General features: G+C 44.1%; 1 protein-coding gene across 1 annotated transcript in view; it reads left to right on the forward strand.

Annotated features, from left to right (window-relative positions):
* MYOM3 (myomesin 3) overlaps positions 1–5,462 on the forward strand; it is a 252,275-nt gene extending 246,813 nt beyond the window's left edge. The window contains exons 34-37 of the mRNA XM_069756945.1: positions 787–823; positions 1,914–1,936; positions 2,860–2,915; positions 5,111–5,462. Of these exons, the coding sequence (XP_069613046.1) occupies positions 787–823; positions 1,914–1,936; positions 2,860–2,915; positions 5,111–5,395 (401 nt within the window). The 3' untranslated portion in view covers positions 5,396–5,462. The remainder of the gene's footprint in view (positions 1–786; positions 824–1,913; positions 1,937–2,859; positions 2,916–5,110) is intronic.
* Positions 5,463–26,557: the final 21,095 nt, after the last annotated feature.

Raw genomic sequence — 26,557 nt, forward strand, 5'->3', positions numbered from 1 at the left:
ATAGCTGCTGGAATCATATCTGGACTGTTGTCCTGACTTTCGTGGTACTCCCTGCGCTGCTTTCCTGCACTTTGACATGACCAGGGCACTTAATTGAAGCTGATAGCATCTAACAGACATCATTTGGAGCCACCAGGTCACATGTAGGTATGTTAGCAACAGGAGTTTTGTAATGCAGCTTTTAAAAAAATTGGGACAGTGATCTGGTGAAACAACTGCCACCATAAAACCCCTTTTCCCACACCCCGCTCTTCTTTGCAGAGGACCTTTCACCAAATTTTTCATGATGAACTGGACACATGAAGTAGTAATGGCTGCGAAGTTGAATATAAAACATTTTTTTGCTTGATATTTTTTTTAATTTTACCTCTCAGTTGTGGAGATATTAGCAATCAAAGTATTTGGCACCTAATGAGTTAACTTTTTTAGGCCAAGTGGGTGTTATCAGAGAGTTGTCACTGGGGCGTGAACTTCCTATTCATCTCACACACTGAGAAATCTGCTCTAAGTTATTGTGGGGCATTCTCTTTTCCTTTGAAAACTTCGCTCATTACTAGTGGCAAATACTTTGATTGCTAATATCTTTGAAATGGAGAGGCAAAATGAGAAAAAATGTTTTATTTAGCTCTGCAACCACTATTACTTCCTGTGTCCAGCTCAACATGAAGCATTTGGGGAAAGTTCCCCTTTGGATGTGCCCCTCGTAGAGCTGTGCTCGCATCCTCACAGTACATACATTTGTTCTATTACAACCATGTTCTAAATAATTTATTTCTCTACTTTCAGTATTTGATGATGCGATGGCAGAACACCAGAAATGCAAGTAAGTGTTAAATAAATGAACTGCTTTCTTTTTCTAAAAATCCTATGCGACATTTAGGAGGTATTTAATACTATACTTAAATGGATGTTTAATACTGGTCATAAAAGGGCTTTTTTGCGCTATGTCTGCATTGATGACAACAACAAAAAAAGACTTTCACCAAGAAAAATCATTGCAAATAATTTATGTGATGCACACAAATATTCTCATACTATAGCGTTTAGACTCCATAAATTAAGCATTTACATGGATTCTTTGCTTTATTCAACACATGGTTGTGAAAATAAACTGATGGAGGGAAGCAAAATCCTCCATTAGCTTAAGAATTTTACTCAACTAGTACAATGTCAGTCCCGGCCAGCTGCGTCCTTGGTTAGACACAGGTCATGCGACCAGAGATCAATGTTTGCTGCTGCTACATGGAAATGGGGTCTCATTGCCAGCCGCAAGGAACTTCGTCAAACAAGTCACAGAATATCCAATTAGTTCTGACTTTTTGCATCTTGCTTGTCACAATACCCAGCTGGTCCCAATGCAACCCCATTCATTTGCATTATTGGGCGACGTAGCAATGGAATGCAGTGATCTTTGTCTTCTCAAGCTTTTTTCGCAGCCAAAGTCGAAAATCGTTGCTTGCCGCAATTGCGTATCTAGGACAGCTTGCACCCGTACAAGTCTATGAGTGCGTGCAAAACATCGAACTGCACAAAGATGTCATCCGAATGCAGTCTGATATACGCCGACTCACAGAATGGAGATGTTGGAGAAATAAATTCTCCATCTCCTCAGAAATTGTGATCCGATTCTCGCATTCGAGAGAGTAAAATGACACTCGGCTCACGCTCACCACAGAATTGGAGATGAGGGTCATTTGCATATAGCATCTGGTTCTCTTGCATGAAAAAATCATTGAATTCTACTTGCCAGTGTGAGCGAACCCTAAAAGCGATTTCCAGTGTCATCCAAATATAATTTTGTCAGCAAAACAAAATCTGTATCAATGTGATTAATATGTTAAAGGTTTGTTTTTATCACATTTTTTTGTTCTTTGCTTATTTGTAACATAACATATTTGCTATACTTCTTTCAGGGAGACCGCTGTAATAGAGAAGAGTAAGTGACTATTATTACGTTTTTTGGATTCAATGACCAAACATGTAATCATACAATGTGGATAAAAACTCCGATCTTCCATCAAACTGTGTATTTACTGAGGGAGTCTAGTCTGGAAGTTCTGCTTCTAGGGGAGCACTGAATAAAGCCTGTACCGCAGTGGAGGGTTTGCATAGCTCCGCACTGAGGGGCTGCCCAGGCTATGTGCACTGGGCTCTGCTATCTGCATAAGCCATTACACTTATCTACAGTTAGGTCCGTATATATTTGGACAGAGACAACATTTTTCTAACTTTGGTTATAAACACTACCGCAATGAATTTTAAACAAAACAATTCAGATGCAGTTGAAGTTCAGACTTTGAGCTTTCATTTGAGGGTATCCACATTAAAATTGGATGAAGGGTTTAGGAGTTTCAGCTCCTTAACATGCGCCACCCTGTTTTTAAAGGGACCAAAAGTAATTGGACAGATTCAATAATTTTAAATAAAATGTTCATTTTTATTTATGGGCCTAACTGTATAAATGTTAGCACTGAATGTAGGTTTTATTCATTTAAAATCAACCAGTCATTTTGATGTATGCATTTAAGAGAAATATTGCAATTATCACAAGGTAACAATGCCCCTGGGGTTCGGCACCAAAACAACGTGTTTCCCTTGACGTAAATGCTTTCCTTGAAACCAAGCCATCATGTGGAACCTGATCATCAGAATGGAAAACATAGAGAAATAAAAATGAAAACTAATACAATGAGATGTCACTTTGGCCAATGACTACCATCTGTTAGATACTAATATATAGTGAACATGCCATGAAATCCTGGGCTGCCACTGAAATGTTTGCATTAATGATTGCAGTCAATTTGGTGTGATGGCACTTGCTGTAGAATTTACTGCGTGACCTGTGGTTTAAATTCCTAGATCGTGCCAAGGTGGTCCGTGGTCTTCCTGATCTGGCAACAATAATGGTGGACAAGGTATTTCTTACTAAAGTTATAAAATTATAGAGCATTGTTTCCTTGATAAGTATTTCCTTACTGCCAAAAACATGAGCCATAATATGGCAGGCTCGAGTTTGTCATGCTCCATTCCATTACTGCATATAGTGTACATCCCATATATCTTGCTGTTTCAATTTCTCTATTAATACTTTTTTCTATAATAACAGGTCATACATTTTGTAATAAGTGCAAAAAATATATGTAGATTAAAGGGTTTCTACATGACCCAAAATGCAAATTAAACCACTTTTACAGGTATGTCGGGGATTTAGACCCTACAAAAATCATAGCTGTAGTATAGATTTTAGTGAATTAGTAGGCTTAAAAAAATTATTTTGTATGCAAATGTGGAAGCTCTGATACTCCTTTGGACAAGGGCTCGGCTCACCATTATGCCTCTTCAATTTATATATTGAGTACAACTTCCTGAACACTGCAGCTGCACTCATATAATGTTATTGATGCTCTAATTGCTGGTTCCTACTAGTACCGTACCGATGAGAGCAAGGAATGATACTTTGTGACTGTGGCTGCAATGTCCGTGCGTAGGAGCAGAACCGCTGTTTGAGTTGTCATGTCAGTCAATGGCTGTGCACCTCCGAATGGACAATTGAGTCGAACTAACATAGTGTCAATGCCAGCTCTCACCACTGGCTCTTCTGTTGTGAATTCTGTGGCGGAGCTCCCTCCTGTGGTCACAAGTGGTACTTCGGCTGATTCTCTCTGGAAGCTTCCGTTTGTGGAGGAAACTGGTACTGCTGCTTCTGAGTTTCCTTCCTCAGGTGATCTAGTGAGGTCGTTAGGTGCTTCTCTACTTAACCCCACCTAATGCTTTGATTCATGCTTCCTGTCAATGTTCCAGTGTTGGACTTGTGTTTCTCTGGATCATTCCTGTGGCCTGCTGCTCTGCATAGCTAAGTGCTTCTTTGCTATTTGTTGCTATTTTTTCTGTCCAGCTTGTCTATTTGTTTTGCTGGAAGCTCTGGGACGCAAAGGGTGTACCTCCGTGCCGTTAGTTCGGTACGGAGGGTCTTTTTGCCCCTTTGCGTGGTTTTCTTTAGGGTTTTGTGTAGACCGCAAAGTTATCTTTCCTATCCTCGTTCTGTCTAGAATATCGGGCCTCACTTTGCTGAATCTATTTCATCCCTACGTTTGTCTTTTCATCTTACTCACAGTCATTATATGTGGGGGGCTGCCTTTTCCTTTGGGGTATTTCTCTGAGGCAAGGTAGGCTTATTTTTTCTATCTTCAGGCTAGTTAGTTCCTCAGGCTGTGCCGAGTTGCATAGGTAGCGTTAGGCGCAATCCACGGCTGCCTCTAGTTGTGTTTGGAGAGGATCAGAGATTGCGGTCTGCAGAGTTCCCATGTCTCAGAGCTCGTTCTATTATTTTGGGTTATTGTCAGATCACTGTATGTGCTCTGACCTCCATGTCCATTGTGATACTGAATTGCCTCGCATAACACTCTTCTATGCGGTTGCTGCTTGGTACTGTACTGCAGACATGAGCCAGAATTGAGAGCTGGCAATAAGACTATATGAGCACAGCTACAGAGTTCAGGTAACGTTCGTGTTAGGCTACGTTCACATTAGCGTTGCGTCGGGCGCAGCCGCGGCGACGCATGCATCATGCGCCCCTATATTTAACATGGGGGCACATGGACATGCGTTGTCTTGCGTTTTGTGACCCATGCGGCATTTTTGGCGCAAGCGTCAGGGCGCAGCGGACGCAGCAAGTTCCATTTTTTTTGCGTCCAAAATCAAGCCAAAAATGGACGCATGCGTCACAAAACAATGCGTTTTTGCATGCGTTTTGCATGCGTTGTGCGTTGCGTCGCCGACGCAACACACAACAACGCAAATGTGAACGTAGCCTTAGTGCTGTCAATCAAGATATCACAGTACTCAATATGCAGATTGAGTGGGGTATACAATCCACTGAGATCTTGGCTACACTAAGGGTACAATGAAGATTCTTCATTTGTATATGAAACAAATAGTGTTTTAAAGCCATTTAAACCACTAAAGGCTATACTACATGTTTGATTTTGATAGCAGTTAAGTCCCCTATATACCTGTATAGCATTTTGAAGCTGACTGACTCCCTTTATAACAAATGTTATTTTGTGCTTAACAGGCAACAAACTTATGACACTTTTCCTCTCATTACTAGACCCTGTGTTTAACATGTCACATATCTGGAGATCCTGCTCCTGAGGTCTCTTGGGTAAAGAATGAGAAGACTGTGGTCTTTAAAGATCGCTACAAACTGGACATAAAGGGAACAATTGTAACTTTGACTATAGAGAAGATCTGTGCTGAAGATTCTGGGCGCTACAGCATTACTGTTAAGAATAAGTATGGTTCTGAGGTTGGCCAAGTGACTGTCAGTGTTTTTAAACATGGTGAAGAACCAGAAGAATTAAAGAAGGCATGTGACATTACTCCAAAACCCTAGAAGTTAATCTCATGTTACAAGTTGAAACTGTAAAGTCTCAATAAACAAACGATATCATGTTTGTCTATGTCTGGTATGTACTTATTTTGGTATGAGGAACCCGTTTACCCCTTAGTGACCGAGCTAATTTTGACCTTAATGACCAAGCTGATTTTTACAATTCTGACCACTGTCACTTTATAAGGTTATAGCTCTGGATCTTACTGATTCTAAGACTGTTTTTTGTGACATATTGTACTTCATCATAGTAGTAACATTTCTTCGACATGATGCATTTATTTTTGGAAAAAAATGAAAATTTGGCGAAAAGTTTGCAATTTTCAAACTTTTAATTTTTGTGCCCTTAAATCAGAGTTATGTCGCACAAAATAGTTAATAAATAAAATTTTCCACATGTCAACTTTGCTTTACATGAGCACAAATTTGGAAACAGTTGACCAGCGATTTCTCATTTTACCAACAAAATTGACAAAACCATTTGTTTTAGGGACCACCTCACATTTGAAGTGAGTTTGGGGAGGTCAGTACTGAACCCCTCAAGGTGCACAAAATCACATTCAAGAAATTTATTAACCCTCCAGGTGCTTCACAATAACTAAAGCAATGTGGAAAGAAAAAATTAACACTTTACTTTTTTCACAAAAAACTTACTTTAGACCCAAACTTTTTTTATTTTCACAAGGGTATCAGGAGAAAATGGAACACAAAATTTGTTGTGCAATTTCTCCTGAGTACACCAATTCCCCAAATGTGGGGCAAAGCCACTGTTTGGGCGTATTGCTGGCCTTAGAAGGGAGGGAGCACTGTTTAATTTTTTAAACACAAAATTGTCTGGAATTGATGGCGGGACAAACGAAAAGAGAAAGGGTAGACTAGGCACATTTTTGCAGGAGAGCATATGTGACTAGGTGCATCTAGGGTAGGATATTACTGTTTTCCTATTGTATTATGGGATTGTCATTTATTATGGGATATGATGGGTATAGGGATTTGTACATTTGTTTTTAAATGTTTTTAACATGTTTTTTGAGGTGTTTAATAAAGGTGTTTTGCTTTATAGTACTACCGATTGTCTCTATATTTTGGGTTGTGCATACTATTTTTAGTCTACCCTTTCTCTTTTCGTTTGTCCTGTTCTATTTATAGACTAAGTATTGCACCCCTTGATGGTGACTGTGACATTATATATTGGTGCGCCCCTTTCTATCTTTACTCTGGAATTGATGGCGGGCACCATGTTGCGTTTGGAGACCCCCTGATGTGCCTAACCAGTGGAAACACCCCAATTCTAACTCCAACCCTAACCCCAACCCACCCCCAACACTAATCCCAACCCTAACTCTAACCACAACCATAACCCCAACACAACCCAAACCTTAACCACAACCCTAACCCCAACACCATCCTAACCCGAACACCACAACTGTAAAGCCAACAACACAACCCTAACCCCAACACAACCCTAACCCAAGCAATAACCCTAGCCCCAACCCTAACCCTAACTGCAAAGAGTGGAAAAAATACAATTTTTTTTATTTTACTATTTTTACCTAACTAAGGGGGTGACAAAGGGGGGTTTGATTTACAATTTTTTTTATTTTGATTACTGTAATAGGGTCTATCACAGTGATCAAAATGAATCTATAGGAAAAAATCTCCTATTTTTGCCTGGTAGCGGCTGGCAGATCTTGGTGGGCGCACTGCGCGTGTGCCTGCCATTTTCTTCTAGGAAGATGACATGGAGGGCTGGGGGATGGAGCAGGAGGATCCGGGGATGGTGGAGGTACCAGGGGGGCCTTGGGGATATCATTTCTCTCTCCTCTGGTATGCTTGATCATATCAGAGGAGATAGAAATGAATTGAAATTCTGACTTTTTTTTTCTTTTTCAATTGCCGTTATTTGGTGAATAATGACGATCCCGAGACTTGGGATGGTAAAAACCAACCTGAATAATGTTCTTCGGGGTCTCAGCTACCCCCCCGTAGCCAAGACCCTGGAGATATTCTGGGGGGAGAGCTATACACTTATTTCTAAGCGCTGTTAAAAAGCGGTGCTAAGGAATAAGGCTCCTTAACTGCCACCGTTAAAAGGCATATCAGTGGTTGTTAAGGAGTTAAGCATATGTTTTGGCACTACAAACATTAAGTTCATTAAGTCAAACAAAATTTTACTAAATGTACTCTTTTTGTGAATGAGCGTTCCTTGGAATTTTCACTTCATTCTAATTGTGCTGTCTAAACAGGCAGATCACCCAGTAAAAAAACTAAACACTCATTCGTCAGGTGAAATGATCTTTTGCAACACACAAATGATCACCATTCTCGGCAATGTATTGTCATGTGTTCTTCTATTACTGACTGTTCAGTGCGCATCTGAAGTCCGGTCAGTCTCTGTAAACAGGCTATTAACTAACCGCTGACCTTGTTAGCCATGAATAAGGCATAGCCTGCTAAAACATGTAGTTCATGAGCTCAGGTACTGTATTTTTTATACCATATTTTAACCACAATGCAATAAACGTTCAATATCAAACATAGAAATAGTCCATCAATGCAGAGATAATTCCATAATATTTAAGAGTTTATTTTCTGTTGCATTTCAGTAGAATCTGAAGGAACCTGCTTCCGAGAGCCTTTTTTGTAAATTTTCTTGGTGGCAAGTCCATGCTGTCACGCAATGCCTTGGGACTGTGAGTGCTAACCACATCCCTAGAACTAGGGGCGCCCTAGTCCCCCAGATTACTCCTGAAGGTTCACATGCCTTGCTTATGCCCCTATACGAACCCTTATCTGTCCCCTTCCCCCATCCAAGGAGGTGGAAAGCCGAAGTATATATGATTACATTAACCAGATAAACAAGGGAAGACAGGCAGGGATAAATGAAAATAACAATCATACAAAATACACTCACCAAACAGAGTGGAATACAGGGGAGTAAAAGGAAGGAGAAATCAAATATGAGAGGATGAGGATGTGCACGCAAACAAAACTCCAAGCAACAATCTCCTGAAAAAATCTCGAAACGCCAACTCCACCCACAAAATACATCTCCAACTCCAAAGCAGGCAGTAAGAACTAACCCTGGCAATTCCTAAGCAACACAGGTGAGCATATGTAGCAGAGATGAGTGGCAAACACTGAACATCTGAGACAATCCAGGTAGGAAAGCGCCAGGATCTTCAACTATACAGATTAACCCTTGCACTGCCAGTAAGGAAAAAAAAACTGCACTGTTTAATAAGATGTGAAGTAATTCTAACCAGTGCAAGAGCTTCATGACAGTTTTCCCTCTTGGTCATTCATAGGGTGAAGCTTGCAGCAAATTAGCTGTAAAATACATATGTAACTATTTAAACTACCCTCTCTCATTTTGCCCCTTGCCAGTTATTAGCGTTAATTCTGTTCCTGAGGCTAGATTATTCATTGTTTATTCTGTTACCTGACATGCTCATTAACTAATACTCTAATTTTTCTTATGTGGACAGGTCCTTATACCTTTCTCAGCATTGCCTTCATCGCTCCCTTCCCTACTGATTTTGTCTTTGATTACATCACTGTTCTTTTGACCATGACATCCTACTTGACCTTGTCTTTGTGGATATTATCTTTGATCTTGACCCAGCTTGCTGACTACTCCAATGCCAACACTCTCCACCAGCTAGCAGCTACTTCATAGTAACAAGGTTCAACCAATGGTTATTTGCAGTGACAGCCAGATCCTTGTACAGGGCTGAATGGGTGAACACTTAAGCATTCCATGGGATCTGTTTTTTTCCTTTGAGTGTTGCTGCCTGCTCATGATTGGTAAGTATCATACAGAAAAAAAGAAGTACACGGCCCCAGTGAAAACTGTCTGAAAAACCCACTTGGACTTAAAATATGTGAATGTAGGGTTCACTGTGAAGTGGAAATGGGCTTTAAACAGTCTGATCATGTTCAATTTGTTAATTTTAGCTTAGCAGCATTGGTTCATAGTATGAATATTGAGATGTGCAGTCCACATCTTTTTCTACACCAGCATTTTCATTACTGTCCCCTCTTTTTTTCTGTTTTACGTGGACCAGCACTCCTGGTGTTTGATGCTGTGTGGCAGCAATTGTTGGTGGAGCGGTGCAGCCTGGAGTCATGGGGACTCAGTCTTGCAGCATGGGTGCTGTGAGGCACAGGGCAGTCCACCTTGCTGGTGCATTGTCGAAGTGATGGTGGTTTGTGCACGGTGCTGCACTTTTCAGTCTAGTGACCCACTAAGAGGTTGACCGTGATGTGGCAATGGGCTTCATACATTCTGATCAGAATGTTAAACTAAGAACCTCATGTTCAGTTTGTAAATTTTTGCCTAGGAGCATTACATCAAAGTATGAATATTGGGATGTGCGGCCAGAACCAGTGTCACCACCTGGCACATCTGGGGAACTGCCGGGGCCCTAAGCTAGCGAGACGGCCCACTCGCCATCGGGAACACTGGCGCGCTATGGGGCCTGTGAGCCGGGGAGGCCCTGGTGCCAGCACTGGTGCTGACACTGGGCCCACCCATGCTTTAAACTGTTTGCAATACTTACCTCTCCTCCTACCTGGCTTGCCGCAGTTTCGGTCTCTTCCGCATCTTGTGACTCAGTGATGTCGTAGGGTAGAGGGCGTGATAACATCACTACAATGCAGAGAAGCAATGACGTCCTGAGCAGTGTAGAGAGGCAGAAGTAGCTGAAGAGACAGGACCTGCGGCCAAGGAGGAAAGGTGAGTATTTGACTTTTTTTAATGTATGAAACATTGTTTGGGGTCCATTCTGTATGGAACAATATATGGAGCACATTCTGTAAGGAGCGTTATATGGAGCCCATACTGTATGGAGCATTATATGGGGCCCATTATTCTGTATGGAGTATTATATGGGGCCCATTCTATATAAAGTATTATATGAGGCCCATTCTGTACTAGATTGTGGCCCGATTCTAACGCATCGGGTATTCTGGAATATGCATGTCCCCGTAGTATATGGACAATGATGATTCCAGAATTTGCGGCAGAGTGCGCCCGTCGCTGATTGGTCGAGGCAACCTTTATGACATCATCGTCGCCATGGCAACCATTATGACATCTACGTCGATACTGTGCCCGTCGCTGATTGGTCGAGGCGAATTCGCGGCAGACTGTGCCCGTCGCTGATTGGTCGAGGCAGCCTTTATGACATCATCGTCGCTATGCTGTGCCCGTCGCTGATTGGTCGAGGCCTGGCCCGATTGTGGCCCGATTCTAACGCATCGGGTATTCTAGAATATGCATGTCCCCGTAGTATATGGACAATGATGATTCTAGAATTCGCGGCAGACTGTGCCTGTCGCTGATTGGTCGAGGCAACCTTTATGACATCACCTGGTGGCCTCGACCAATCAGAGACGCGGGAAGTCTACGTCCTTTATGACATCATCGTCGCTGTGCCCGTCGCTGGCGGCCTCGACCAATCAGAGATGCGGGATTTCCAGGACAGACAGACAGACAGACAGACCCTTAGACAATTATATATATAGATGGAGTATTATATGTGGCCCATACTGTATGGAGCTATATTTGGGGCCCATTCTGTATGGAGTGTTATATGGGACCATTTCTGAATGGAGCAATATATAACGCCACTATTCTGTATGGAGCATTATATATTGCCCATTCTGTATGAAGTATTATATGGGGCTCATACTGTACGCAGCTATATTTGGAACCCCTGTTGTATGGAGTATTATATCAGGTCCATTCTGTATAGAGTATTATATCGAGCCCATACTGTAAGGAGCTTTAAATGGGGCCTATTCTGTATAGAGTATTATATGTAACCCATACTGTATGGAGCAATATACGGATCCCATACTGTATGGAGCAATATATGGGGCCTATTATAATAATAATAATAATAATAATAATTTTATTTATATAGCGCCAACATATTCCGCAGCGCTTTACAAATTATAGAGGGGATTTGTACAAACAATAGACATTACAGCACAATAATAATAATCACAGTTCAAAATAGCTACCAAGAGGAATGAGGGCCCTGCTTGCAAGTTTACAAACTATGAGGAAAAAGGGGAGACACGAGAGGTGGATGGTAACAATTGCTGTTCAGACGAGCCAGTGTAAGGATCGGGTGTTCATGTAAAGCTGCATGAACCAGTTAACTGCCTAAAGGTACCGTCACACTAAGCGACGCTGCAGCGATACCGACAACGATCCGGATCGCTGCAGCGTCGCTGTTTGGTCGCTGGAGAGCTGTCACACAGACCGCTCTCCAGCGACCAACGATGCCGGTAACCAGGGTAAACATCGGGTAACTAAGCGCAGGGCCGCGCTTAGTAACCCGATGTTTACCCTGGTTACCATCCTAAAAGTAAAAAAAACAAACACTACATACTTACCTACAGCCGTCTGTCCTCCAGCGCTGTGCTCTGCACTCCTCCTGTACTGTCTGTGTGAGCACAGCGGCCGGAAAGCAGAGCGGTGACGTCACCGCTCTGCTTTCCGGCTGACCGACGCTCACAGCCAGTTCAGGAGGAGAGCAGAGCACAGCGCTGGAGGACAGACGGCTGTAGGTAAGTATGTACTGTTTGTTTTTTTTACTTTTAGGATGGTAACAAGGGTAAACATCGGGTTACTAAGCGCGGCCCTGCGCTTAGTTACCCGATGTTTACCCTGGTTACCAGTGAAGACATCGCTGAATCGGTGTCACACACGCCAATTCAGCGATGTCTGCGGGGAGTCCAGCGACGAAATAAAGTTCTGGACTTTCTTCCCCGACCAGCGACAGCACAGCAGGGGCCTGATCGCTGCTGCCTGTCACACTGGACGATATCGCTAGCGAGGACGCTGCAACGTCACGGATCGCTAGCGATATCGTCTAGTGTGACGGTACCTTAAGTATGTAGCAGTACAGACACAGAGGGCTATTAACTGCATAAAGTGTATGAGAACATGATGCGAGGAACCTGATTTTGGTTTAACTTATATGAATGGGCCACACAGGGATAATTAGGTTAATGCGTTGAGGCGGTAGGCCAGTCTGAACAAATGCATCTTTAGGGCACACTTAAAACTGTGGGGATTGGGGATTAATCGTATTAAGCAATGAATATAAAATTGTGTTTTGTGAAACCACAGCCAGCTCACCGATCAGACGCAGGTGCTCGGAACTTCGTCAAAGACCAGGACGAGTAGTAGTAACAGCAGCAACAGAAGAAAGGCGTTCCAGCTACATAAAAAAGTGATTCTTTATTAATCTTAAAATCTTCCAATTCAATGGATCCTTGCGTACATGCGAATGCTCAGGTGCAGAGAAATATGCGACGTGTTTCGGTCGATTCCGATCCTGATCAATGCATCTTAAGATCGGAATCGATCGAAACGCGTCGCATATTTCTCTGCACCTTAGCATTCGCATGTACGCAAGGATCCATTGAATTGGAAGATTTTAAGATTAATAATTAATCGTATTAACCTGGGTAGTGCATTCCAAAGAATTGGCGAAGCACGTGAAAAGTCTATTCTGTATGAGGCATTATATGGGGCCCATTCTGTATGGAGCAATGTATGGGGCCCATTATACAGTATGAAACATTATATCGGTCCCATTTTGTATTGAGCATTATGTGGGGCCCATTTTTATGTATGAAGTATTATATGAGGCCCATTATTCTGTATAGAGCATTATATGGGGCCCATTATTCTGTATGAAGCATTTTATGGGGCCCATACTGTATGGATCATTATATGGTGCCCATACTGTATGGAGCAATATATAGGGCCCATACTGTATGAAGCTATATAAGGGGCCCATTCTGTATGGAGCATTATATGGGGTCATTCTGTATGGAGCATTATATGATGCCCATTCTACATGGAGCATTAATTGGGGTCCATTTTCTGTATGGAGCATTATATTGGGCCCATTCCATATAGAGCATTATATGGGGTCTATTTTTCCAGATAGAGGATTATGTGAGGTCCATTATTCTGTATGGAGCATTATATGGTGTTCTTTATTCTGTATGGAGCCATATATGAGGCCCATTATTCTGTATGGAGCATTATATGGGGTCACTCTGTATGGAGCATCATACGGGGCCCATTCTGTATCGAGCATTATATGGGGTCCATATTTCTGTATGGAACATTATATGGATCCCATAATTCTGTATGAAGCATTATATGGGGTTAATTTTTCTGTATGAAACAATGTATGGGGCCCATTATTATGTATGGGGCAAATTATGGGACTCATTATACTGTATGGAGCACTATATGGATCTCATACTGTATGGAGCAATATATAAGGCCATTATTCTGTGTGGAGCTTTGTATATTGCCCATCCTGTATGAAGTATTATATGGGGCCCATGCTGTATGGAGCTATATTTGGGGCCCCTGTTGTATGGAGTATTATATTGGGTCAATTCTCTATGGAATATTATATGGCACCCATACTGTAGGAGGCAATATATGGGGCCATTCTGTATAGAGCATTATATGTGGCCCATTCTATATGGCGCATTATTTTGGATCCATTTTTCTGTATGGAGAATTATATGGGGTATATTTTTCCACATAAAGCAGATCTGGGCAAAGTGCGGCCCGCTGGGCCACATCCAGCCCTCTGGCTGTCTCAGTCCGGACTGCGGACCGAGACAGCCGTGGGGCTGGAAATCAGAGTTCCACGGGCCGCAAGGTGCATGTCCTCTCGCTGTTTCCATCTGTGGCTCTGCGCTGCGCCGCTGACTCCTCCAGCCACTTCCTCCACCAATCAGTGTGTGAAACAGCTGACGCGATGATGTCATTTCATCACGTCAGCTGTGTACTCCGGAGACTCTGCGCACTGGAGGCAGGGAGAAAAGCAGAGCACCAGGGAACGGGACCGAGGTGAGTATGTTGTGTTTTTTTTTCTCATATGTATGGGCTGTTTGGGTGGGAATGGGGAGGCTAAGGGGGTGACATGGTGCTGCACATGGGGGTGACATGGTGGTGCATGGGGGGGTGACAGGGTGCTGCACATGGGAGGATGATATGGTGCTGCACATGGGAGTGACATGGTGCTGCATATGGGGGTGACATGGTGCTGCACATGGGGGTGACATGGTGCACATGGTGCTGCATATGTAAGTGATATTTGTATTTTGATGTAACCCCGTCTCATGTACAGCACCATGGAATTAATGGTGCTAATAAAATAAATAAATAATAATATTATGGGGGCGACATGCTGCACATGGCGCATATGGGGGTGACATCAGTGGCGTAGGAAGGGGGGTGCGGGGGGGGCGGTCCGCCCCGGGCGGCACAATGCGGGGGGCGGCCGGCGCTGCAGGAGAAAGAAAAAAAAAAAAAAAAAGACGCCCCTTTAAATCTTCGGGCGGCGCCGTCCGCCGCCACGACCAGGCTCCCCCCGCCCCTGGGCCCCCGCCCCCCGCTCTATACTCACCTCTCCTGGTTCCTGCGGCGCCGGCAGCTACAGCGTCCTCTGACTCTGCGACGTCTCAGAGCAGAGGGCGCGATGACGTCACTACTGTACGCGCCGCTCAGCCTCTCTGTCCTGAGCGTCGCAGAGCCGGAGAGACGCTGACTGCACCGGACCTGCGCTAGGAACGGGAGAGGTGAGGATTTTACTTTTTTTTTTTTTTCTTTATGTCTGACTCTGGGGGCAATGCTGGAGACCATTGGGCAGATTGCTGGACACACCGGGGCAATACTGGAGACCATGGGGCAGATTGCTGGACACACCGGGGCAATACTGGAGACCATGGGGCAGATTGCTGGACACACTGGGGCAATACTGGAGACCATGGGGCAGATTGCTGGACACACTGGGGCAATACTGGAGACCATGGGGCAGATTGCTGGACACACTGGGGCAATACTGGAGACCATGGGGCAGAATGCTGGACACACTGGGGCAATACTGGAGACCATGGGGCAGAATGCTGGACACACCGGGGCAATCCTGGAGACCATGGGGCAGATTGCTGGACACACTGGGGCAATACTGGAGACCATGGGGCAGAATGCTGGACACACCGGGGCAATACTGGAGACCATGGGGCAGATTGCTGGACACACTGGGGCAATACTGAAGACCATGGGGCAGAATGCTGGACACAATGGGGCAATACTGGAGACCATGGGGCAGAATGCTGGACACACTGGGGCAATACAGGAGACCATGGGGCAGATTGCTGGACACACTGGGGGTAATATGCTGGACACACTGGGGGTAATATGCTGGACACTGGGGGTAATATGCTGGACACACTGGGGCAGACTGCTGGACACACTGGGGCAATGCTGGACACTGGGGCAGATTGCTGGACACACTGGGGCAATGCTGGACACTGGGGCAGATTGCTGGACACACTGGGGCAATGCTGGACACTGGGGCAGATTGCTGGACACACTGGGGGTAATATGCTGGACACACTGGGGCAGATTGCTGGACAACATGGGGGTAATATGCTGGACACACTGGGGCAGATTGCTGGACACACTGGGGGCAGGACTTGAGGCATGGGCAGAATGTAGATACGGGGCATGATTGGAGACACGGGGCAGGATTGGATCATGGGGCAGGATTGGATCATGGGGCAGGACAGATACGATGGAGGCTGGTGGGGCAGGATGGGGAGATCATATGGGGTAGAATGGATAGTCATGAGTGCAGGATACGAGAACATATGGCTGGAGCCAGGAATGAGATAAACGGGGCCAGGGTGGGGAATAGTGTTACCATAGGGGCTAATTAAGGGATATCATTACTGCAGTGATGTATTTATTTTATTTTTTGAGTATACTGTTTTAAATGGGGGGGCGGTACTGTTATTGTGCAGAGTGACACTATATCGCCTTTTTGTCTTCATGTGGTGTAATGTAGAAGTTGTGAAAAATTAAGTAATGTGTTCTGCAAGCGGAGCTCGAGATAACTGTGTTATTTCCTGCAGAGACGAGTCCTGGCTGGAAGGAATGATGGCGGTCTGTGCTGGATGAAAGATGAAGGACTTCACCTAGAGACGTCACTGGTGAGTCAGTGTTACCTATACACTGACACTATACACTGTATACTATATACAGCGGTCCTGTGTACAATGTCACCAGTGATCACTGTATTACCTATACATTATATACAGAGTTCCTGTGTATAATACCACCAGTGATCTCTGTATTACCTCTACACAGACACTGCATACTAAGTACAGATCTCCTGTGAATACTGGCACTTATGGTGATAGTATTGTGTTTTTTTTTTATTACTGATCAGTATTGTAGTATTCAGTCACTATGTGGTGGTAACATGTGGTCTGGAAATGGTGTTGTGGTATTTGTCCCTTGTATGTAGTATTATTCGGTCACTATGTGGTCTGGTCATGGTGTGGTGGTATTAAGTCACAGGTTTGGCATGTGGGGGTGACACCATTAGGCCCAGTTTAAGTTCTACAAAACAGGAAAACCATTTTTGGTAACCTTTGTGTGTATTGAGCCGGGGGAGGGGGGGGGGGGGCGCCAAACTCGGGAACAGCCCCGGGCGGCAAAAGCTCTAGCTATGCCTCTGGGTGACATGCTGCACATGGCGCATATGGGGGTGACATGCTGCACATGGTGCTACATATGGGGAGGCTATGGGGGCGACATGCTGCACATGGGGGAGGCTGTGTGGGGCTCATGCAGTGTATATAGGGAGATTGTGTGGGGCTCATGCAGTGTATATAGGGAGGTTGTGTGGGGCTCATTATGCATATAAGGGGCTGTTGGGGGGCTCATACAATATATAGAAGGGGCTGTACTCGGGTTCAAATGATATATATGGGGATGTCAGCATAGTTAAAGGGAACCTGTCACCCATCCCCCCCCCCCCGCCAGACGTTTGAAACTAAAAGAGCTAACTTGTGCAGCACTAATGCTGCATTCTGACAAGGTGGCTCTTTTAGTTATTGTTCACTGCACTGCAGAAATAATCGCTTTTGAATTTGGTTCCTCACACCTTCAAATCGTCTGGGGGCAGGTCTTTTCCCCCTCATCCAGACACAACACAGCCGTCACTCTGCGAGAAGGACACCGCCTCCTCGGCGTTATTCAGTTGTCCAGGCGCTTGCGCGGTCATATTCTGCCTTGGGCATGCGCAGTTCTGAACAACTGAATAACGTCAGAATGCAGCATTAGTGCTGCACAAAGATGGCTCTTTTAGTTACAAACGCCTGGGGGGGTGACATGTTCCCCTTTATTTTTGCTCAATATTAAGTGATACAATTAATATTAATAAATTATCAATAATATAATAATTATAATATATCGATATTAATATTGAGCAGAATTGATTTTGCCCTTCTGGATCGGCCCTCCACAACAGTCACGGTTTCTCATGTGACCTCTTGGGAAAATGAATTGCCCACCCCTGGTACTGCAGTGCGCAGGTGCGGGAAAGGTCAGAGAGGCTCGGCGCAGTACTTTGCTCTGCCCTCAACAGGGCAGATAAAATACGCCTGCGCAGGCGATGTAGCAGGAAGCAAAGAAGAGGACGTCATCGTATGAAGATGGGAGGCCCCGGACCGCGACGCCAATCGGATCGGACCACCCCCCCAGGTGTGTATAATCTAACCTCTTTTTCTCATCTTTTAGGATACATCAGGGGCTTATCTACAGCATTACAGAATGCTGTAGATAAGCCCCTGATGCCGGTGGCCTTAGCTTATAGGCGAATTTTGGGGTGAGAGATTCGCTTTAAGGTCATGCCAGAGCATCTCATTCGGATTAAGAGCGGGACTTTGACTAGGCCACTCTAAAGTCTTAATTTTATTATTCATAAGGCATTCAAAGGTGGACTTGCTGGTTTGTTTTACATCATTGTCCTGCTACATAACCAAAATGCGCTTAACCTTGAGGTCATGAACAGATGGGCACTCATTCTCCTTGATGATTTTTTGGTAGACAGGAGAATTCATGATTCCATTTACCATATCACGTCTTCCATGTCCTAAAGAAGCAAAACAGCTCCAGACCATCAGACTACCACCATTATATTTTACTGTTGGTATGAGGTTCCTTTTCTGTAATGCGGTGTTACTTCTATGCCAGATATAATGGGACATACACATTCCAAAACGTTTCACTTTTGTCTTGACAGTCCACAGAGTATTTTCACAAAAGGTCTTAACAAGATGTTTTCTGGCAAAATTGAGAAAACCCTTTATGTTCTTATTTCTCACAAGTGGTTTTCGACTTTGAACTCTGCCACACAGGCTTTCTTTGCCCAGTCTCTTTCTTATGGTGGAGTTATGAACACTGACCACAACTGGTTTTGAATTATTTTTCCCTTAATAATCAAGACCTTTAATTAAAACTGCGTTTTGTGTTTACTTGTGCTATCTCTGTCTAATATTTAAATTTGTTTGGCGATCTGAAACATTTAAGTGTGACAAACATGAGGAAGAATACGAAATCAGAAAGGGGGCAAACACTTTTTCACACAATTGTATGAAGCCTATTATTCTGTATGTAGCATTATATGGGGCCATTTTGTATGGAGCATTATAAGGGATCCATTTTTTCTGTATGGAGCATTATATGGAGTCCATTATTCTGTATGGGGCATTATATGGGACCCATTATTCTGTATAGGTCCATTTTTCTGTATGGAGCATTAAGTGGGGTCCATTATTCTGTACAGTGCAATATATGTGGCCCATTATTCTGTATGGAGAAATGTATGGGGCTCATTATACTGTTTAGAGCAATATATAGGGCTCATTATACTGTATGGGGCTCTACATGGGGCTCATTATTTTGTATGGAGCAATATATGCGGCACATTTTACTTTCTGGAGTAAGATATGGGGCTCATTATACTGTATAGAGCAATGTATGAATGACTAGGTGGTGCCCATAATACTGTATTGAGGACTATGTGGTGGCCATAATGCTTAATGGAGGACTATGGGGTGCCAATAATACTGTATGGAGGACTATACTGTCAGGTCTAAAATTAAAACTTTTTAATTCCTCCAGTGCCCGCACTGTGCGCTGCAAGGATTCACCGGTTTCTGAGCTATTGAAACATTTACAATAGATATCACTCATAAAATGTAAGATGTGAGTGAAATCTTTGGCATTGTACTATCCTTATATTTCTCTGCCGTATCTGTGTATCATGAATCATGGTATGTGTTAAAGGGGCCCACTAAGGGCTCTTTTCCATTGGCGAGAAATACGTCCGTGTCTCTCATGTGAAAACCAAGCCGTGGCGCCAGCACTCCAGAGCGGAGCGTGCGGCCGCATAGCAACACATGGAGCCGCACGCTCTGCTCCCAAGTGCCGGCGCCAGAGCTTGGTTTTCACATGTGAGACACGGACATGCTTCTCGCAAATGGAAAAGAGCCCTAAGACAAAAACCTGGAGCCAGCCCTGTAAGTAGAGTTTTAAAACTTCCCACCTTCATTTCGTTACATTCACCTCACAATCATTCCCATTGCTGTCAAACTTCTGCCAACAGCTAAAAAGAAGGAATACATCTTAATACAGAAGGATCAGCATTGGTTTTGTTGGAAAGGAGTATTAGAACGGGGACATATATTAAACATTGCTATTTGTAATGCACTTTTGGGTGTCCTCAGTACTAAGGAAAAAATAATACCATGGGCAAAATGACTGTATTCTGAGGTCCATACTTAGTACTTTTAATTTTTAGTTGCAGAATCGTGGCCTTGTATTCCCTCAGAAAGAGATCATTGAACTTTGAATGTTACAAGCCGTTTTTGTAAGGTGAGTAACCTAGACTCCATTCAGAACAGGCCAACAAATCATTTACTACATTTTCTGAATATGTCTGGTGGTTTTATCATGCTGCTGTAAGGTCAGTAACCTGTGCTTCAATCAGGTGCCTAAAATGTAATGCAACAAAAAATTTTCAAAATATCAATTTTGGCATAGTCAACAAACTAAAACTAATTGCCAATATCCCAAGTGCTAAATTCAGGGTTTAGCTATATCATTTTTTATATAATATACTTAGTTATAAAGCACCAACATATTCTTTAGTGCTTTAGAAACATTTTTACAAGTGTCTCCATTAGAACTCACAATCTAAATTCCCTTTGCAATATGTGAGGAAATGAACGATAACTTATGGAGAACATGCAAACTTCATCCAGATGCTGTCCTTGGTGGGACTTGAACCCAGGCCTTCACTGCTAAACTATACAGTATTGCTAACCACTAAGGCACATAGTAGCCTCTTAACGACCGCCAATATGCATAAAAATGGTGGTCATTGGCGTTATAAAACGGCGATCGGGAATATGTCTATAGAGCCGTCCAGTGTCCAAATTCCCACAGGTGACAGCTGAACATGGCAGCTAACACCCTGCAGTGTCGCCCCAGATGGTTTTGTAACCCATTTTAGCTGATTAACCCCTTAAATTTAATCTGATAAAAGGGAGTTATTTGACCCCCTTTGTAACCATCAGACCCATGTGATGAGAATTGTGCGTGCCGATGGTTACCATGATAGCCTGAGGTCATGTAATGACCCATGGGTACAGTGACCTGTAAGATCCCGCTATAAGAAGGGTCTTTCAGGCACAGTCAGTAAGACACTGACCGGCCTCAGGCACTGCAGTACAAGAGAACTGCAGTGCATGAGAAAAGCGCACGCAAATCACAAAAAGCTGTTTTGCCACAAAAAACGCAGCCATTGTGTTAAAACCAAAATAAACAAAAGAAGCACACATAATTGGTTTCTACACATCTAGAATGCCATAAAACAAACTATAAAAAAACATGGCAAAAATGTAATTTTTTTTCATCATACTGACTCCTGACAAAAAAAAAGAACAAAAGGCGATCAAAAAGCCATATGTAAAAAAAAATTGGTACAAATGAAAACGACAAACCATCCCGCAAAAAAACATTGCTCATTCAGCAAAAAATTTAAATGTTACACTTCTCAGAAAAGGGCAATGCAAAAAACAAATTTATATGCCAAAATAATGTTTTTAGTGTGTAAAAATAGCATAGCATTAAAAAAAATATAAAAAACTGGTATTGCTATAATGTACTGACCGGACGAACAAATCTGTCTTATAACTTTTACGGCACGATGAATCGCGCTAAAAATAAAAACAGTAACTGAATTGCTGATTTTTGTTCATTCTGTGTCTGAAAAATCTCAATAAAAAGCGATTAAAAAATATTATGTAGGTCAAAATGGTACCAAAAAATCTGTAGCTTTTTCCGTAAAAATAAAGCACTTATACAGCTCTGTTGGGTAAAAAATTAAAAAAATTACAGCTTTCACAATGTGGCAACAAAAAAACTACTTTTTATTAAAAAAACAAACATTTTTACTGTGTGATAGCAGCAAAGCATAAAAAAGATATAAATCTGGTATCACTGTAATCACACCAATCCAAAGAATAAATCTGTATAAAACAGTGCAAAAATAAAAAATAAGAACATTTCTTGTACTGCTGTCTGTTTATTTGCACACCACCCAAAAATCGTCAGTTCACATTTAACCTGTGCTCTCCGCTGAGCAATTGCCTGGGGGTTTCTGTGTAAATTCACCAAAAATGCGATTCAGACAAAACCCCCAACGGAACCACTCACTTATGAGGCAGATGGAATCATTTTGGACTCCACCTGGTCTCTGTTCCAGCAGTGTCCAATCATTTTAGACGCTTTTTTAGCATACAAATCTGGGCGACCACAGATCTGTGCACACCTAAAAATATTGGCACCACTGGAAGAGACACCAGAGTCAAAAAGGGTCTCCATCTGCCTCATTATGGTAGGTGGTTACATTGGGGGTTTTATCTGAATCAGTGGTGTACCACAGGAGGCGGCAGGCCACGCAACTGCATCGGCCCATGCACCAAGGGACCCAGTGCCAGCAACTGCCCATCGTCACAAGCAATGATGATAGAGGAAGGAGTTTCAGCTGATGGTTCCCCCATCATTCTTCCTTAGCTTTTCACGTACCAGTGTAGCAGGCGTGATGACGTCATTACAGAGCGCATCATAAAGAGCAGACTCACCAAAACCTTGTCAGATGACAAATGCACTAGCTCAGATGTGCAGCACTTCACACCACATGCTCAGGAGACTGGACCATTGGGTGGAATGAGGCGAGGTGATCATTGTTTATTTGTTTTTTTAAACCAGTGACTGGTTGCCATAATAGAGTTTGGAGGACCATGGGGTGTGTGCATTATATTCTATGGAGGACCATGGGCATAGCATCATATTCTATGGAGGATCATGACAGAGCATTATATTCTATGGAGGACCATGGGGAGTGCACTATATCCCATGGATGACTATGGGGAGTGCATTATATTTTATGGAGGAACATGGAGACTGCATTATATTTTATGGAAGACCATGTGGTGTATATTATATTATATGGAGGACCATGAGGAGTGCATTATATTTTATGGAAGACCATGTGGTGTATATTATATTATATGGAGGACCATGAGGAGTGCATTATATTAGAAAGAGGACCATGGAGAGAGCATTATTTATTATATGGAGGACCATGCAGACTGCATTATAATCTATGGAGGACCATAGGGAGTGCATTTTACTATATCGAGGACTATCGGGGTGCATTATAATATACGGAAGGCTACATGGGGCCCATTATCATACATGGAAGGATGTATGGGGCCATTAAAATATTTGGAGGGCTATGTGGGGGGCATTATAATATTTGGAGGGCTGTGTGTGGGCCATTATACTGTATGCAAGCAATTATTTAGTGTGAAGGCTTGCGTGGGGTCCATCATTCTGTACGGAGGGCTGTGTGGGGGCCATTGCCTTAGGAGATGAGGTGGGGTAAAGTAGGGTTATCATACTGTGCATGTTGAGGCTAATGAGGAGGAATTCACCATGGGGTTATAATATTGTATTTAGGGGCACTTTTGTTGGCATTATATTGTGAGATATTCTCTTCTATGACCCCAACAAATATACAGTATTTTATTGGGGGGGGGCAATTAAAACTTCTGTTATGGGGCCCCATGATGTCTATGTACGCCCCTGATCTGAATCAAAATTTTTCTGGGATTTATATGGAATCTCTATTGTAAGTGTGCAGCGCCCCAGAGTCCTGGTCATTGCAGTGATGTCGTTCTTCCACTAGGGGGAGCGATTTTACGTCTGATGGCACCAAAGGAGTTCACCCTGCCAGGTATCACAGCCACACACACACTTCACACGCCGGCCACCAGAGGGAGCTAAGGGTTCTATCTATTAGGCCACTCCTCACACTTGGGTAAAACTGGGGGTTTGGTTAGGAAGTGAGTCAGTTCTGACAGGAGGGAGAAGGAGATAGTCAGGAGGAGAGGAGAGGAGGAGACTGGGCTCGGCCCAGGAAGGAAAGAAGGACACGGAGCTGCGCCTGCACCTGATTGCGGCAGCTTCCAGGGAAAGGACAAGAAAGGAAGTGTGTCGCAGTGAGTGAGCACCGAAGTCGTAGCAACAGGAGTATAACACCAGTGGGAGACCAGCTAGAAGCAGGCTGCCACCCACTGAGCGCAGATCCGGTAGCCGGAACACCGAGGGAGTAATAGACTCTATGCTTTACTTCAGAGACTGGCAGGACAGTCATCTTCAAGTTGGCTGCCCGACCTAAGAACCTAAGCAGACAAGGTGGCAACGCAGAGGAGGGGCGACGCTAGGGTCCCTATAAAATAGCCTCAGGCCACCACCGTCATACGGGTTGGTCCTATCCATCTGAGGGACCGAGAGAAGAGTAACAAGAGTGAGGACCCTATGAGAGCTAATGCACGTAGGGACCTACTACGTTACTGTGCGCAAGGGGAAGGCTACTGATTTCCATCTGGATAAGGGGACTCTGGAATTGCCATCAGACCGGCCGGACTCTGCCTACCCTGTCATCCGGCACCCTGGACTGTGGATGCTGAAGCCTTCAGTAAAGGTAAAGAGACTGCACCCATTGTGATTGTGACCTCGTTATTCACCGCGCCTTGCACCATCCACCATCAACATCTACACTTCTGGGAAGCCCTGGGGATATACTTCACCTGTGGGAAGGTATACCATCAAGCTGCCATTCCATCACCCCAGCGGACCCCTAAGCAGCGTTGGTCACCCTGACCGAATACCACAGGTGGCGTCATGAACACTTGACAAACTTATATCACCTTTCAATTGGGCGCCCCTTAGCAGGGCCACGGACCGGGTCGGGCCACCGTGACATCCCCGCAGAAGGGACTGAAGGACCCGGTACCGAGTACCCCATTGCCCTGTGCCTGGGGGCGATCCAACTTTGGCGTCACGAACAGGATCTACTTAAGCCTGAGAAATCGGGTCATGTGTGCCTTAGAACTGTGCCAGAACTGTGTCTGAACTGCGATTTGCTTAAGAACTGTGTATTGCCATTTACCGCCAAAATTCCCGCCAAAACCGCCACCATTACAGCGCCACGAGGAGCGCAGGAGAAGAAGGGCGTGCCATCGTGGGCGGATCCAGCAGAGCGGCGCGAAAAATATGCCCGCCCCCTGCCGAGACTGTGATGTGAGGAAGGAGGAGGTGCCGAAAACCAACATGGCGGAGGGAGGTGAGCGGACTCTGGAGCATGGGATGGAGCACGAAGACTCTCCCAGCCAGGGTCTGCAAGAACTGCACCCTTCACCGACGACGAATCCGGACCTCCTGCAGAAGGAAGAACGCACCTGTCAGCTTGTGCGCCAGGAGCTGGAAGCTGTGGCCGGGTGGAAGAAGACCTTCATCGGGAGCCTCACCAGACGTCGGTCGGCAGCCTCGTCTGGTCCGGAGCAAGAAAGAAGTTCCGACGCTCCGAAGCCAGAAAGCTAGGCCCTGCCGGAAAGCGAGATGCTGCAAACGGAGATGACAACGCCGCAGCGCAAGGCCCTGCAACCAGCATTCCAGACCTCAGCAGAGGTGGAGCAGACCGGCACCGGAGGGACCACATCTGAAGCAGGTATGAAGAATGACCCTGCCCTGATGACCGACACCACCCCAGCGACTGCTCGTGCCACCGCTACTGACTCCGTTCCAGTGACTGATCTTGCAGCAGCCGCTACCTTTGCTACAGCAAATGCCCATACCTAAGCTACGCAGACTTCCATCGCTGCGCGGGATCTGACAATCCACGAAAGACAGACCAATGGTGTCTATCCAGCATCGGGTGTAGCCCTGGATTCTGCCCTTCCCAGGCCAAGAAGGGTGGTGTGCCAGGTAAAACCCTTAAAGCTGTCTAACAAAACCTCGAAGACCTGAAAAAACTGTACATAGTTAACTGTTTTCATTCTTTGCTGCTTTAAACCCGTTCAGGGTTAATTCTTAAAGGGATCCCTATTTTGTTCCAGTTTGCACAAGTTCATCATGGTATTAAAGGAACATTGGAATCATGGACGGTGAATGGTTCCCGAACTGTCCCCTGTAAATAGTTTGCACCTTCTTAAGGGTGCTCTCTACTGGTTTTACAAGTAAGAAGACTTTGCGAAGAAACTGTTCCTGATGACGACGTGAAAGTTTCTACAGTCTTAAAGTTTATTACTGACTTGTTGATTGTTTGCACTACCTCAGAAAAGACAAGTTTCTCTCTTAAAGGGAATGTTCGGTTGTTGCACATTAATAATGTTTACATAGTTGATAATATGTATCTAGATAGTGGTAGAATGTAAATAACATACTTTAGATAAAAGTAAGGTTTTAGGAAGAAAAATGCAGTAGACCCGTAGGGGTAGACAGATAGTCCTGCATGTTAAGAAGAAGAATAAAGAAAAGTTAAAATTGCACATTAAGGGTTAATGATAGTATACCCTTAGAGGGTACTTGCACTTTGTAGATAGAATACCTGTATGGGTAATTGTATGCCATAGTAAGTTAGTAATTGTTATTTTTCTACTTTTGCCTTAAAGGGTAATACGCACAATGTAAATATGTTTTTGTTTGCAACGTTCAAGTGTTCTCACCTCCCATAAAGGGAAGCACTGTTAATTTATTTGTTTAATACATTTCAAAAATTTTGCATGTCTTTTGCTAACCTGTAATTGTTGTGTTCTTTTCCCAGCCCAGGAGTGCTGGATTTAACGGGGGGGGGGGGGGGGGAGTGCAGCGCCCCAGAGTCCTGGTCATTGCAGTGATGTCGTTCT

This window comes from Ranitomeya imitator, chromosome 3 (genome assembly GCF_032444005.1).
Source record: "Ranitomeya imitator isolate aRanImi1 chromosome 3, aRanImi1.pri, whole genome shotgun sequence".
Lineage (NCBI taxonomy): Eukaryota > Metazoa > Chordata > Amphibia > Anura > Dendrobatidae > Ranitomeya > Ranitomeya imitator.